The sequence below is a fragment of the Megachile rotundata genome, chromosome 14 (genome assembly GCF_050947335.1).
Source record: "Megachile rotundata isolate GNS110a chromosome 14, iyMegRotu1, whole genome shotgun sequence".
Classification (NCBI taxonomy): domain Eukaryota; kingdom Metazoa; phylum Arthropoda; class Insecta; order Hymenoptera; family Megachilidae; genus Megachile; species Megachile rotundata.
Genome location: NC_134996.1, coordinates 6,402,895 through 6,420,282, shown reverse-complemented (window position 1 = coordinate 6,420,282; position 17,388 = coordinate 6,402,895). Strand labels below are relative to the sequence as shown.

The 17,388-nt window shown below is 33.7% G+C and overlaps 2 protein-coding genes across 4 annotated transcripts in view; one reads left to right on the top strand and one right to left on the bottom strand.

Moving 5' to 3' along the window:
- The window catches only part of neo (ZP and PAN domain-containing protein neyo), a 474,339-nt gene that overhangs the window by 132,172 nt on the left and 324,779 nt on the right, over positions 1 to 17,388 (bottom strand). The gene's annotated exons all lie outside the window — the stretch shown is intronic.
- Positions 1 to 17,388, top strand: part of Atg16 (Autophagy-related 16) — a 792,563-nt gene that overhangs the window by 500,384 nt on the left and 274,791 nt on the right. For both annotated transcript variants that reach the window (XM_076539815.1, XM_076539814.1), the window contains exon 9: positions 3,227 to 3,265. In XM_076539815.1, coding sequence (XP_076395930.1) covers positions 3,227 to 3,265 — 39 coding nt within the window. The remainder of the gene's footprint in view (positions 1 to 3,226; positions 3,266 to 17,388) is intronic.

The window sequence follows — 17,388 nt, the reverse complement described above, 5'->3', positions numbered from 1 at the left end:
ACATTTAGAAATGCAGGAACTTAGATATCTAGAAATTTGAAGGGATGGAAATTTAATTATATTGCAATTTAAACTGCTATATATAACAATAAAATAGAAAAATTCTAAAATGAACAAAGAAGCTTGATATTTACTCTTCTTCAATTTGTGTAAATTTATTCTTATTGTTCTAGATACAATTTGTTAATTACTGTCAGATAAGCAGAGATAATTCCCTTTATACTTTATCAGTATCAATCAAAGCACGTGACTTGGATTTCTTTTTGCCTGTGTTCAGGAAATCTTTAAATTCTTGAGTGCTCAATTAACATATCGCACAAGGTTGATATTTACCACTTAATTTCTTTAATTATATCTTTCTGCTTCGTGCACTGTGCAAGAACTACGAAAATCTTTATCTGGTTGATATTTTCACGCCTACGAGGTGTAATTGCATTATAAAAAGTATAATGATCTCGAATATTTTTGAAATAATATATTTTTAAAATAGTTGTTTGAATAATATTATTTATTTATTAATTATAACATATCATGATGAAACTGTTTTTTTTTTAATTATTTCATAATTTGATTATTAAGCAAATTTCTTTTGAGTTAATTTGATTTTTATTTAAATTTAAATTATTTAATTTTATTAAACATTTTATTTTATTTTATTTTATTATTATTTCAGATTGTTTGTTCTGTTATAATGTCTCAATTACATAAGAAAATTATTTGTATACGAGTTATTGAACTTCTCATAAAATGTGACATAAAATTAATGCAAAAAAGAAAATTTTGTCATATCATTTCCAAAAAAAAAAAATTAAATTCATGGCTCAAGTAAAATGAATTCAAGCCTTCACATAAATAAAAGTTTACCCTGTAACTTACTCAACTTATTAAAATTTTCTATTTTATCATTCAAAAAGTCTCACATAAAAAGTAGCAGAAATAATAAGCTGATGAAGAAAAGTGCACTGTCCATCACTAAATCATTAGAGTTTCCTTCACACCGTTTGCACGAGCCCGACATTTTTAATTCATACAAAATATATCAATATTTCATCGAAACTTGTAATTTATTAAATTAACTGTACTTTAAAACGTTCAGTTATCCAATAAAATGTCTGTTAATAATCCTGCTAGCCTTCGATTCAGCAAGCAGTAACAGACGCATAAGCACATCGGATCAGTTCGGGAAGTTATTTAGATCGAAATCACCAGATTAAGCTGGCGAGCGTGTAATTTTATGAAACATTTCCGACTTTCATTTCCATGTTTGTATACATCAATCGATTAGATCTGTGGGAGCGTAATCGTCCGACTCGCGTGGTTGCTCGCACAATCTATTGAGAACGAAGGTACCGTGAACCGGCGCAATTAAAAAAGCATATTTCCGAAACGCACGTGATTATCATTGTCCCGTTCGATATTTCCTTGTAATTAGCCGTCGTTTCGGGCCGCGTTTGCCGCAATTATTTTTTAATCTCGCGGTCGCTTGGACGACAGCAGCTGCACCGATTTACCAGATTTCGCCTCTCTGCGATCTTTGGTAAGCTTGTCAATTGCGTTTGCCTCGGTTGGAACCGACTTAAGCTTATAATCCTCTTTGATCACCGGTTAGAAGCTAACGGTGGCGCATACGTTTCGAAGTTGCTAATGCCAGTAGCTGAAACCGCGCCAACTCGAATCGCGGAATATTTTATGAATTGCGACGGTCCTCCAGAGATTCGGATAGTCCGTTTCAATTTTCCAAATAACCCAACTCGGGTAAACGTCTCTAGACCTGTTCTAAATCGTGAAACTCATTTTACGCTAGAGGATACGAGACAGCTGACTAGGCAGCCTCCAGCAAAAATCTAGATTATTTTATTACGGTAATGTTATATTAAATCAGATTAAGTACAGTTCTATGTACAGTTAAATACAGATCGTACCCCATAAATAACTGTAGATGTATGATACATCTGCGAGGCATAAATAAATCATGTGATCTCAGATACAGTCTACGGATTACGTGATTTATGTCTATTTTGTAGACTTCGATAAATGCATAAACATCGGGATGAACTCACGACCTTTACAACACCGATCCGCACCTGTAGGGTACATGGGAAGTAGCAATTTTGTAAACCTATCGTGCAACTCTCGAAAAGTGAGGTTATAGTCAAACTGGATGATCGAATGCCTTGAGCCAAAGGATACTTGCAATACGTTATTTGATCCATGTCTCATTTCAACCCCCTAAAAAGGTTCAAAATAGGACAATAGCTGGAATTTCAAATTTTACTATTACTAGCTACTGCATTAGAAAACTTGTGATTTTTTTAAACTATACGATTAGTACATCGATTTCAGCTGTACCCTTTCTGTGGAATCTGACAAAGCAATAAGCAGGGTATATTTAATAAAGAATTTCCCACGAGATGTCTTGTTCCTCTTCCTCGTTTTGTCATATCGAAATCCCGTAATACCGGAAGTCTGCGTAAACTTTAAATCTCTCGGACACGAGGCGCTAACTTCGTATCGGGCCGCTCCAAGGCTCCTATCAAAACGCGTGAGAAACTTTTGCCGGGAGACCAACACACCCCTTCAGGGCACTATATCGTTAGAAAGTTTTCGCGATATCCGTCGCGATTTTCTCTATCGACGGGGTGGCGCTCCTCCTTTATACGCGGAGCCACTCGATTCGCGTTTAAATAAAAGCCGAACGATAAGGGTGAAAAATGACTGGGCTGGCAAGCACAAACGCTTCGAGAGGATCTGAACGGCTGCCTCTGAAGAGACTGTACGGAACATTCCCTTTTGTCTCTTTTGTCGGGCTGCTGAACAAAATCAACGGATACTGGTTCAATAACGCTGATCGCGCGAAAGTATAATGTCAAAAATTGCTTGTACCAACGTTTCTGGTATTGATAACACTTTTGTGAATGCATATGTTCTTTTTTGGCTGCATGCATATATTCATTCGATCGAATTTTATACCGACGGATGTGGACATTCGGATTTGGTTTTAGAACTCCTGAACCTATCAGCGTATAATTAACAGTTGATTTGAAATTAAAAATAATATTGAAAAATAAATAAGTACGTAAGATAAACTAAGATGCTAGTTTATTCTTTATTTCGATGAAAGTCTACCTAGGCTTCAAGATAAAAAGGTGCACTTATAATAAAAAATTTATTAAATAATTAAAATTGCTTCCAAAATTATAACTCTTGTTTTCTTTTTTTGTTTCAGGTATCAAAGCTTCCATGCGGACTAGAACGATTCTTTATAGTTAAGTATTAGCGAATTCATAGATAACATATTTCTTTAAACAAAATATAATAGTAGACATTTTCAATTTTACGATTAAAGATTCAGTTAAAAAAAATTGAAAGACAAAATGAAATTTATAAAATAACATTACGAAATAAAATACATGTGAAGGTATAATATATTAAAAACAAAAATGTCGCGATAAAATCGCTCAATAATTAATTATTTCTTAAAATCCGATAATTAAGTAATATCTCCCTAAAAACATAAATTTAAATTTATCCAGAAAGTTGTATCAATCTCGATGACTCAACATCACTCAGAAGTGATTATGCAGAAACTACCAAATGAAAAAAAGAAAAAATTTATCAAGATCGCCATCCGGTAATTGTCATAATTCATTAATGATTTATGAAATCGTCTTAGAACATGATTTAAACGTGACTAAGCAAATCTTTGAACATCGAAACGAAAAATATAATTAATCAAAAAATTAGCATAGCGTTTCCTCGGTATATACAATACTAATTTGACACGTCATTCAATTTCACGCGACGCGATTCATCGATAACGCGTCGTGTACCAGACTTCATTTAAATTAATTCTCCGTTCAAAGTCGAGCATATAAAGAATAAATTACCCTATATGAACGATCTATCGAGGCGTACGCGGCGATATGCAAAATTGCAGCCGCTGAAAAAAAGAAAGGAACGAGACACGAAAGTTGATTAATCGAGTGCTCCTCGTGTTTCGCTTCGAGCTCGTCCATTTGTCACCGATGTTCTCGCCGGAAAGGGAGCTAATCGAACGAAATCCGCTTCGGGGGTTAAAAAAAAAGTAGGCTCATCGTTGCCAACGGCGGAAGATTAATCTCGCGGTGGAATCCATCAAGGAGCCGCTTTTAACGAGCACCAGAAACAAGAGTATCACGGTCGCAGAAAGAAAAGTCATTTGCTTCGTCACGTGCTACCTGGAACGCGATTAGGGTGAATCCGGAAGAGAGAAGCGTTTTGCGAAAATATTGGAAAATTGTTATTCTAAAAATATGAAAAACTCGATATTTTTAAAACATAAGAAAATTCATATTATGGAAAAAAATAAGAAAATTAATATTTTAGATATATAAGAAAATTGATATTTTAGATATATAAAAAGTTTGATATTTTAAAAATAATGAGTATAGTATGTATTTTGTTTGGTTTTGTTAACTGATGTTGAACATTTGTTTTATGTTTTATTCAGCATTTATTTTGGACGATGTCTATAGCAAACTTTAAAATTTTTTAATTTAGGAATTTCGTTGACATGTTCTTAAACTTGCAATTTTATGATTTCATAGTTTCAAGTTTCTTCGTATAAAACTTGAAATTATGTAATAATCTGTAAATTCGAAATGCATCAGATTGACCATTTCAAACTTCCAAAATTCACAAAATTTACAAATTTAGTAACACAACTTTCTAAATTCTGAAATCAATACCATCAAATTCCCGAATGTGCAATTTCACGAATTTTAACCAAATCCCACGTGCTGAATAGTCCCCACAAACCCCCAATTTGCCCGAGCCTGTTGGTTCATCTCTAACAGAATTATGCTATTCGGCGACTAATTACCGCGATGTTGGATGTACGTACATTGTGAAACGGCCAACATCAGAGTAGCATAACGGAAGGCAAATGGGAAGTGGACAGTTAGGTCTATAAGACGATCCTATCATCCAGTAACAATAACAGTGAGTAACTTTGAAATATCATTTCAAACTTCTACTTACAAATTTAATAATATATGTAAATTCTGTGTATGTAGAATTCTTTGTAAATTCTAAAATTTTCTGTATAGAAAAGTAGTACTAATCTAGAATCAAATTTCTGTGCATGTTAGGTCTCAGAATGACAATACTGTAGCAAGAGGATTACGATTCAGGTTTGGATATAAAAATATATCGTTTTTAGTTTCTCTGTACATTTATAGGTTCACATGTCCTCTAATAGGTTCAGTATGGGTGAAAATCAATAGGGAGTCGTTACATTCTAGTAAGTATTTTTAGTTTATCATTATTCTCATCTGTTTGCCAAAACCCTTAATCTTGATAGTAGAGTCCTTCATTTGCAGTTTCCATTTCGTGTAAAGAGATTGTTTGGTTTTATTACTTATGGCCACTGTTTATGGAATACCAGACCCAGTGTATACGTCACTCGGTTTTTCATTTCCACCTAAATTTACGTATTCAATAGATAAGGTTTCCCTCAGCCTTGTTTGTAAAAATACGCCCACACCTTCATCTTGTGAAATAAGCAGAGATAGACACGAAGTAGACACAAGGTTATTCACATCGGAACATCGGATACATAGGCACGTTCACTTCAGAACATCGGATACATAGACAATCGTTCAGTTTGGAATATCATTAAAGATAAGTAGAAAGCACGTATCGATTACTCAACCCACAGTCCACTTATAAATATTAAATATTAGATCTCCACATTAGACCTCACATGAAGTTAGCATATTAGACTACACACGGTTTCCGCATGAAGTTTCCATATTAGACTTCACATGAAGTCTTCACATGAACTGCATCAATCGGCAAACGATACCAATACTGCGACATTCAATATAGTTCGATAGGTTTCAATCCTACGTAGTTCCCAGAAATACCCAATTTGCTTCGGCCCTGTTGGTCCATGTCTAACGGAATGATACCATTCAACGACTAATTACCGCGATGTTCGATATACGATCGTGCATTGTGAAACGGTCCACATCAGAGTAGCAGGACGGGGGGCAAATGGGAAGTGGACGAGCAGTTAGGTCGCTCGTAAGACGATCCTATCATCGAGTAACGGGGCCCGGTTGCTGGCTACAGAAATTTCGTGATCGTGACGCGAACGACTGTGTCGTCATTGTGTCCCATCGTCGATCATGAACCACGGTTACACGGGGCCCTGCGAACCTACCACCGGTCCCGTTTTACGAGAAACAAATATTCGCCGTGCAAAACCTGCGGCCATGCCGCTATTCTGCTGAGGAAACGATAGGGTGCATCGTTTCTTTATCGTATGAAGATGATCTTACCTACATTCGCTCGTGATTGTTTGACTCACCGCTGCAACTTACGATCTGACGCTTTTGTGGGAAAGGAAGATTACGGAGAATGTTGCACGAGTACTTTCTTGTGCAAGATGCTAGACGAGTACTTTCTTGTGCAAGGATTTTGTGCTTTAATTGAAATACAGAAGAACGTATCAAATAGTTTGAAATATTTCAAATATAAAATATCAAATAAATATGGAGTCAGAACTCTTCTTCAAAAAGTAGTGCAACAGAGGATTATCTTTCCACTATGTTGAGCGTAGCTCGATATTTCTTTTGGATCTTATAAATAATTCAGATAAATAGATTGATTGAATATATGTGTATTTATAATAAATGAAAAATGTATTTGTCACATATTTCACACTGTTGCAATACATTTCTTTGAGTACCCCTTGATCTATTTTGTTAATTAAGTTGGTAGATAAAAGAAATTAAGAAGTGCAAAGGGATTTTTCAATTTCCAATTCCAAAAATTACCAAACTTTCAAGTTCTTAGATTGCAAAAGCATTGTCTAGTCAACAACAAAATATGACAATATATGCAATATAAAATTACATAATTTTTTAAATACAAAATTAATACATCATTTTGAAAGATTCCTTATAATCCTGTTATCTTCTTTAAGCAAACAAGTTTATGAATTAATAAAGCGTTACAAGGAAAAAACTAGTATGTAAACAGCAACTTTTTATGGGTGCAAAACACGATGTTTTTATTGAGCCCTGGAGTTAATCTCATATTCTGTCATAATTGCAACTTCATGGCTGCTACATTGTGCTCTGTGATCTCATAAAAACGAAAGATTATGTTGTACGGTAAACAAGATGTCTCAGAAATTATAATGCGCTGTCTACTTTATACCATCATATTAGATCCATGGCATCTATCCTTAGATATTTATCAGTGGACTTGTATGTGCACAATTTTCTACGTCCCTGAATCACTGTATTTTAAAGTTGCTGTTTATATTTAGATTTTTATGTCGGTATATTTATACTTTGAAATCTTCATATCCATATATGACTTTATTCCTATATGATTATAACCTAGTATCTATCTTAATATGTGTATATCTCTGTATCCATAAATCTCAGCATTTATAAATTTCTGTATTCCTAGATTATTATGTGGCTATATTTCTATGTCTCTGGAGTACTACATGACTATATCGATCAGTATCATTATAACTATACAAGCCCCCGTATCCATAAATTTCAATATCTATAAGTCCCTATATTCATAGACTGTAATCCTATATTTTTATATTCCTATATTGCTATATCTCCAAATTCCTGTATCCCTCAATCCCAAATTTGAATTTGAAAATCTCAAAATCTCCAAATTCTTAAATCCACAAATTCCCAAATCTCTAAATCTCTAAATCCCCAAATTTACAAGTCCCTAAATACCCAAATCTCTAAATCGTCGAATATTCAAATCCCTAAATCTTCAAATATAAAAATCCCTAAACTTCCAAATCCTGCAATCTAAAAATTCCCAAATCCCCAAATCCCAAATTCGAATTTGAAAATCCCCAAATCTCCAAATTCTTAAATCCACAAATTTACAAATCCCTAAATCCCTAAATACTCAAATCTCTAAATCTTCAAATATTCAAATCCCTAAATCTTCAAATATAAAAATCCCTAAACTTCCAAATCCTCCAATTTAAAAATTCCCAAATTTCCAAATCCCCAAATCCCTAAATTCCCAAATCCCCAAATCTCCAAATTCTTAAATCCACAAATTCCCAAATCCTTAAATCTCTAAGTCCCCAAATTTACAAATCCCTCAATCCTTAATTCCCTAAATATCAAAATCTCTAAATCTTCAAATACAAAAATCCCTAAACTTCCAAATCCTCCAATTTAAAAATTTCCAAATCCCCAAATCCCTAACTCTCTAAATGCCCAAATCCCTATATCCCTACATTCCGATTTAATACTTTTCACATTATGATTATGTAACGATCAGAATGTCCAATATTCTATATTTAAAATTTTTTATCGAGACCACATATTAAGTCCGGATATCGTAATTCGATTATAACAACGTTATTACCCTTTTTCGATATATACGTACATTTTTTTTACTTTTTCGTAATTTCTTCAGTTATTACCAAACTTGCCGGTGAGTACATCGAAAATTATCGTGGACCGCAAAGATTTAATAACGATTTAATCAAAAGACCCGTTTCTTGCCACGAATTTGGTACCAATACAAAATAAAGACATTCGCGTTCTTTAACCCGAGGTTACGGTAATAATGTTATCAAAAAAAGCATACTGCTTCCCATAATGGAAGGTAATTTATCTCGTCCGAGACAAAAAAAGGTAATTTGCTCCCAAACCGCTAATTCGTGCCCGTATTGGTCAAACTGATTTTTTGCTGCTCTCGTTGCAGTTATGTCGTGCGTATATCAAACCCTGTGGACATTACGATGTTTTATATAAGGTTGAAATTTAAGAAATTGTAAAATTGAAATGTTGTACAATTTCAAAATTATGTAAATACTTTAATGGAAGAGTATAAGATTGCGAGATTATAAAATAAAAAAATTTGAAAATTACAACATTCCAAAACTGTCGATTTATAAACTTATAAAATTATAAAATTTTCGAAGTTCAAAAATAAATACATTTCCAAGTTTCAAGATTCATGAACTCTAAAGTTTCAAAATTGTAAAAAGTTCAAAATTCCAAAGTTGCAAGTTCAAAAGCTCCAAATTCCAAAATTACAAATTACAAAATTCCAGAATTCCAGTAATGCAGTATTCCAAATGCAGAGTTCCAAACTTCTAGAGTTTCAAACTTCCAGAGTTCTAAAATTCCAGAGTTCCAAAATTCCAGAATTCCAAACTTTCAGAGTTCCAAACTTCCAGAGTTCCAAACTTCCAGAGTTTCAAACTTCCAGAGTCCCAAAATTTCAGAGTTCAAAAATTCTAGAGTTCCAAAATTCCAGAATTCCAAATTTCCAGAGTTGCAAAATTCTAGAATTCCAAACTTCCAGAGTTTCAAACTTCCAGAGTTTCAAACTTCCAGGGTTCCAAATTTCCAGAGTTGCAAAATTCTAGAATTCCAAACTTCCAGAGTTCCAAAATTCTAGAATTCCAAATTTCTAGAGTTGCAAAATTCCAAAGTTCCAAAAGTCCAGAATTCCATACTTCCAGAGTTCCAAAATTCCAAAATTCCAAAATTCAAAAGTTCCAAAGTGCCAACATAAAAAACTCCTAAAACTTCAAAACCTCAAATTTGGAGATCTAAATAAAAACATATTACTTTAACAGCTTGTAAGTTTAAAAATTAGCTAACAAGAGAACAAGTCATATCTTGTTGCACTACCATTTGGCCTAATAAATTTTGCAATTCTTTCTCACATGACTGTGACAATTGAAAATATTAATAACACTCTTTTTACCAACATTTACAAATATTACAAAATCGTATTTAATGTCTTCGTAAGCAATCCGTACAACCCCCTTTACCCATAATTGTTCAAACCCATCTATCATTGAATGAATTCCTTCAAGTTAACCACAAACAATACCAAAACGATATTTTATCGTAACTCCACTCAATAAATTCGCATTCCTTCTTCGGGTGCCTGAGGCACTCGAAAGTTTCGAAACGCAGTTTAACCACCGCATTCCGCGTATTTCTGCCATCGTCAGGGAGTTAGCGGTTTGCCATAAGAATACCGAATGTCTTTTTTTTTTGAGAAAATTGTCGGACGATGGAAGAAGAGCAACGACCGTGAAGGCCAAAACGCGTGAACAGTGCACGAATTGTCGCGTTCCATCGGTAATCGCAGCGAAACCGTTCAAGAGGCGACATTTTGCTCGTGAATGATCAGGTACAGGAAGCTCGTGTCAGGAAGTCGTCAAAGCGTAACCGTGTCGGTCTCATTTTCAAGCTGGTAGAACTACGTCGATTGCTAGTGGTCGATTGGCTGATCTTCAATCGCTCCACTGGCTTCTTCGTTTCGTTTTTTTCCTGTTTCTTTTTTTGCCTTTTTCTTGCTCGCCGACGATGGTTTTGTCACTCCTTTTGAAATTTCTCTCCTCGAAAATGTTATGGGGGAAGCAGGAATGCGGATGCTGTGGTATGTGTGCAATACGAGATCTTATGAGCGAAATTCTGTGTTGGGAAATTTCGAAGATGTTTTTGGTAATTTTTGATTTGTTATTGGTGTGTTTGTGGAGATATGTACGCCTGAATTTTGCGTGTCGCAATTTTCTTGTTTGAGGGGTTCTAAAATTCAATTGTGCAAGTTTAGAAACATCTGGCTGTACAAATTCTTAAAGTTTCGAATGAAATTTCGAAATTTTCAAATTTACACATTCTTAGATTTTAAAATTGGGAGGTGCAAAAATTATAGTATCGCAATTTTTCAAATTCCAGAATACCAGGGTACAGAATTTTAGAATTTCCAACTCCAGAGTTCCAGAAACCCAAATTTCAGAATTTCAGAATTCCAAATTATAAAATTTCAGACTTCGCATTTTCAAATTTCAGAATTCTAGAATTTCAAATTCAAAACTATAGAATTTCAGAATTCTAAAATTCCAGAATTTCATAATTCTAAATTCCAGTTCTCCAAACTCCAGAGTTGTAAGTTCCAGAATTCAACATTTCAGAATTCTACAATTTCAGAATTTCAGAATTCCAGAATTCGAAACGCCAAACTATAGAATTTCAGATTTCCAATTTCGAAATTTCAGAATTCCAGAATTCCAAACGCCAAACTATAGAATTTCAGACTTCCAATTGCAAATTTCAGAATTCTACAGTTCCAGAATTTTAAATTCCAGTATTCCAAACTCCAGAGTTGGAAGTTCCAGAATTGCAAATTTCAGAATTCTAAAATTTCAGAATTCCAAAATTCCAGTATTCCAAACTCCAGAGTTGCAAGTTCCAGAATTCCATTTTTCAGAACTCCAAAATTCCGGAATTCTAAAATTTAAAGATTGGAAAGTTCCAAAATTCCAAAGTTTAAAAATTCAAAAATTGCAAAATTCCTTAAGTCCATAAGTGTAGATTTCCAAACTCCAGTGTTGCAAGTTCCGGAATTCCAGAATTCCAGAATACCGGAATGCTAAAATTTCAAAATTGGAAAGTTCCATCATTTCAAAGTTTAAAAATTCAAAAATTCCATAATTCCACAATGTCAGATTTCTAAAATTCCAGAATTCCGAGTTTCCGATTTGCTAAATCCTCAAATTCTGTAATTCCCATTGCTAAATTCCCAAATTCTCCAATTTCCACTTCAGTTTCCCAAAACTCAAATTCCTAGATCCCCAATTTTCCCCACTTCAATTTCCCAAATCTGAAACTCCCAAATTTCCTACCTATCAATTCCTCAAATTACCGAATCCTAAATCTCCCAATTCCAAAATTCGAAATCTACACCAATATTCCCAAAAACCAATCTCTCCGAATGAACGAATCTTCGACAATCCTGTGAGGCCCGTACACGTTCGATTTCCTGTTCGCCGATCAAAGTGACGCAATTAGTTTTAAAATCGTAGCCGTTCGACTTTTATCTGACAGCGAACGAAGCAAAGAGGAAGCCCGAGGAGGGAAAAAAATTGAAATTACCAGAAGCAAGGGATCCGTTGTGGACGTTAAACTGTCGGGAACAGCAGAACCGCTCGTCAGCTCGATAAGTCGAGGAGTTGGCGATAAATGATCGGCAATGTACGAGGCGCCACGAATCTTTTGCATGTTTGCTTCTCCCCTCTTTCCTTCTCCTGTTCCACTTTATCCCGGTCTTTGCAATCTGTTCTTGCCACTTCTTTTTAGTTTCCTTTTTTCACTCGAACGACGGTCATCATCATTACATGCGTACCTCCGTATTCAATTTTTCTGATACCGTTCCGGAGTAAAATGAACACAGTAATGTCGACAAGATATCCGGTGTAATCCCGTTTTTGTTAATTATGAAGCATGACTATCGTGCGGTAGGTTTCGGGTTTTAATACTTCGAAATGTTTCGATGTAATTATAATTTTATTGCTGCTGTGCAATGTGCTGTTTTGGTTGTTGGTTAGGAAAAGTTGGATAAACTCGGATTTGATGTAGTGATGGGTTAGAATGATTTCATGTAGTAAGAGTGTAGTAAGATGGGTAAGAGTGATTTAATGTAGTGATGGGTAAGAGTGATTTAATGTAGTGATGGGTTAGAGTGATTTCATGTAGTGATGGGTAAGAGTGATTTAATGTAGTGATGGGTTAGAGTGATTTCATGTAGTGATGGGTAAGAGTGATTTAATGTAGTGATGGGTAAGAGTGTCTGAACAAACAAGAATGTAATATGAGGTGTGAAAGTTTATTTTGACAATTTATTGAATTTGATTTCGATTTTCACTTTGAATTTATTTGTCAGGTGCGTCAGTCAGAACTATTATCTATAATAACAAAACAAGTAACTTGAAAATATAGGATTTTTGAAGTTTACATGAGAGCAATATCAACTTAGGAACTTTACAAACTCTCATGCTTTAAAAATTGAAATTTTCCAAAAATCAAAATTTCCAAATTCTAAAATACTATAATTAAGAAATGCAGTAATCTGATAACTTAGAGACATTTATTAAAATATATAAATTTTAAAACTTGCTCGTTTTACGATTTGAACATTTGAAGAGTAGGAAACTCTTGAAAGCTGAACTTAGAAAATTCTAAAAATTAGAAAATGTAAGAGAATTTCGTTTTACTTTACACAGCAACATTGAATTGAATCTTCTGCATAATGAGCTTGTAATCACAGTACAAAAACGAAGTCGCGAGCATATATTAGCAATGAATGAAGGTAAAATTCACCAGTAAATGTTGATGTTGAATTTAAAAGAAAAAGCAGTTTCGCAACAGCGAATGAGAGGTGATTGGTGTGCTTCATAAAGGCGACATTATTTCACGGTGTTTTTTTTCAATTGGGTGGCGCCAACGAAAAGAAATTACTAGAAAATAGTCCCCTTTGTTCGAATTCGTTCCAGTTTGCGAGCATTGTTTTCAGACACACAAGAACCGACCAGCTACCAGTGAAACGAGTGATCCGTTTGAATTGATCGTTCGTTGATTCGTTTTCACGATGTTCTCGTGACCACGTCCCGTTGCGTTTACCTAACCTCGAAAATTTATGCACCAGCAAAAAGCATGCACCAGTTTTTTCCGAATAATTCCATCCGTTACAAAACATCGAATGCTCCAACATGTTTTCGAAGGACAAATATGAAACAACGAAAATGTCTTTCTATTGTTCGAACTCATTCAATTTTGTTGCTATGGTACAATCGAATGCGGTGGAGGCTTGTCTTTCAGCAGGAACAAGTGCTTCGATGTTTGCCTACGATTTTGGAAGATTAAATACGGGGACTTCATAATTTGCCGCACGAATTTCATTGCAGCACACATTTAACATTGTTGAATTGCAGAATTCCGAAATCAAAAATTTTAAATTCCAAAATTCCGTAACTCAAAACTTCGAGTTCCAAAATTCCAAAATCCAAATTTTCGAGTTTCAAAATTTCGATTTCCAAAATACTGAATTTCCAAATTTCGAAATTCTAAAATTTCGTATTCCAAAATTCCGAATTTCAAAATGTCTCAATTCCAAAATTCCAAATTCCAAGTTTTCAAATTTGAAAATATCCAAATTCCAAAATTTCGAATTCTAAAATTCCAAATTTCCAAATTCCAAAATTTCAAATTCTAAAATTCCGAATTTCAAAATATCCAAATTCCAAAATTTCGAATTCCAAAGTTCCGAATTCCAAAATACCGTATTCCAATATTCAGAAATGCAAAATTTTGCATCCCAAAATTCCAAAATCCAAATTTTCGAATTTCAAAATTTCAATTTCCAAAATACTGTATTTTCAAATTTCCAAATTCAAAAATTTCGAACTCTAAAATTCCGAATTCCGAGTTTTCGAATTTCAGAATACGCGAATTCCAAAATTTCAAATTTCAAAATGTCCAAATTCCAAATTCCAAATTTTCAAATTTCAAAATGCCCAAATTCCAAGATCCTGTTTCCAAAAATTTCGTATTCCAAATTTTCAAATTTCAAAATGCACATATTCCAAAATTTCGAATTTCAAAATTTCTTCTACTAAAATTCGGAGTTTCAAATTTTCGAATTATAACATGGCCAAATTCCAAAATTTCGAATTCGAAATGGTAATATTTCCAAATTCCGACATTCCAAAATTCCAAATTTCCAGAATTCCAAAATGCTGAAATATCAAAATTCCAAAATTCCGCAACGCCATAATTAAAAAATTCAAAAACCTACAATTAAAAATCTAATCATTTCTATATTTGAAACTTCATAAACTAAAAAATGTATTAACTAAGAAACAATCCTTGTCCCTAGTTGCACAAGTTACTCCAGAAAATCATACAATTCCTCGTATGTACGTGACTATACAACTGAAATCGAGAAATATCCCTATTTCCTTGTAAATGGAATAACCCGTCTAGCATTTAATTAATGCTTGCAGGTCGGCCGCGGACGCATAGTTTATATTAATTACAGCCCGGAAGATTCAATTAGTGCATTTCTCATTGCACTTACTTATACCAATATCCATTATTCATGAAGAAGCAACCCGTTGAAGCCGCCTGACAATGCATTTAATCGTTGCGGCGTTATTGTTCTTGTCAAGATTTTCGTACATGGTGTTCGATAAAAATGCACGTAGTTCACATCGTTAACGAAAATCTCGTTCGCGGTTCATTATCGATGCTGCATGGATTCTTCTTGTGTACTATGTAATCGATAACTTGTTCAATGGCGATGGCTCGTTATCCAAGTTTGCACGAATGACGCTTTCTTTGACGAAACATTGCGACTGTTAATTGTATAGAGCTGTTCATAATGTGGCTTACGATGATATTAATTATGAAGCTCAATATTAATTATTAGCCGAATACCTCCATTTATGAACACTGGATTTTGTAGAAAAAAATGACAAAATTTATAAATTTTTGTCAGCAAGAAATTTCAAAGATTCTACATCTTCAAATCTTCAAATTCTCTTTATTTTCAAATTTTTAAAATTAATTTCATGATAAATTTGAGTGGTATTAAATTTCAATTTGAAGGATATTAAATTTTTAAATTTTTAATATAATTTTTAAATTTTATTTTAAAATTTTTAATATTTAATAGTAAATTTGAATGATTTGAAACTCCTAAATTTAGAAAATGTCAAATTTTTAGATTTAGAAGTCAGTGAATTTAGGCATTGAATTTCTAAATTTAAAAGATGACAAAAAAATAATTGAAAGCGCATTCATTTTTCTTCACGATATTTTCTCTAAAAAAATTCTCTAGACTCGCCCTTCGCCAAAACTGCCATTAAAAATTTCTTTCCAGTTACGAAACGTTCGTTTCGAAGCTTAATTAAAATGTGAAAAATTCGGTAAATACCGTTCAAGAATATTCAACATTTTTCAATTTGCGAAAGCGGCGAACCATAAGAATGGTCGTATTCGTATTTTCTTAAAAAACACGTTTTAATACTCGTACCTCTCAATTTCTCTCGCTCTATTTTTATTTCACTTTTTCCCTTCATCCGAACGAAGCAAATGAGAACAGCCACAAGAACAACGGGAACGATCAATCGATTCGTATTATTGGATATTTCGAGCAACTCTCGATAATTCCCTGAGATTCGATTTCACCATCCGAATGTCGCACATGACGGATACCTAATATGATTGAAAAAAAAAGCAGAAAAAATGATTCAGCTTTCAATTACTGTGATGGCGATCAATTGAAATTTATGCGATACGCAGAACACAGGGGAGAATTATTGTTGTTGAATACTTTATAGATATACGATATGTGATCGCGAAATACAATACATATATGGACACATGTGTGTTACGCGCATAAAGATACATATGCGATGTTGACAATTTTTTAAGTTAAAAATTTTGTGTTTCTGTGTTTCTAAATGCTCAAGTTTTCGAATTTTCAAGCTTTCGCATTTAAAAATTTTCAAATTTTCAGAATTTTTAGAATTTTCAGAATTGGCAGAATTGGCAGAATTGGCAGAATTGGTAGAATTTTCAGAATTGTCAGAATTTTCAGAATTTTCAGAATTTTCAGAATTTTCAGAATTGTCAGCATTGTCAGAATTGGCAGAATTGTCAGAATTATCAGAATTATCCGAATTTTCAGAATTGTCAGCATTGTCAGAATTTTCGGAATTATCAGAATTTTCAGAACTTTCAGAATTTTCAAATTTTCAGAATTTTCAGAATTTTCAGAATTTTCAGAACTTTCAGAATTTTCAAATTTTCAGAATTTTCAGAACTTTCAGAATTTTAGAATTTTCAATTCTCAAGTCTTCAAGTCCTAAGCTCCACAAATTCTCAAATACTCAACTTTCCTCAAATACGATTAAATTTGAAAAATGTATTAAAAATGCACGTGAATCTTGTTTCTTGGTTGTCATAATTTCCTTACGCAAACTAGATTACCCATTCACTCCGCACGTTTTTCACGCATCCGATGGAAAATTAAGCTCGATTTGTTTCAACTATGAAATTATTACAACGTATCCCTATTTCGCGGTGATTATCTTGCATACATCCGCGTTGCTCTGGTGGCGTGTGAATATTATTCGAGATCTTAGTTTCGTCGTTCGCGCCACTTCGTAGGTTAATGCACTTTGCGGATGCGTTTAATGGGAACCGCGAGTAACTTTGCAGCAAATTGTATTTTTAACGGACTCAGCCGACTAATACTGATCAAACTTTCCGCTACAGTTTTACAGTTATTTCCCCACTTTGATGGAAGCCGTACCAAAGTTGAGGAGGATCTTACGAAGATTCGAACGTTGCGTTCGAATATCAGAATTCGAGTTTCAGCTTTCAGTGAAGTATTCGAATATTCCATGCTTTTGAATTTTAAATTCTGCGTCACTTGAAATTTAATTGTAAGTTTGCGAATTATTTGTTTATCTGTAAACTTGGTTTTTATAATAATAAAGTTTGGTATAATAAAATATTCGGTATAAGTGTTTGGAAT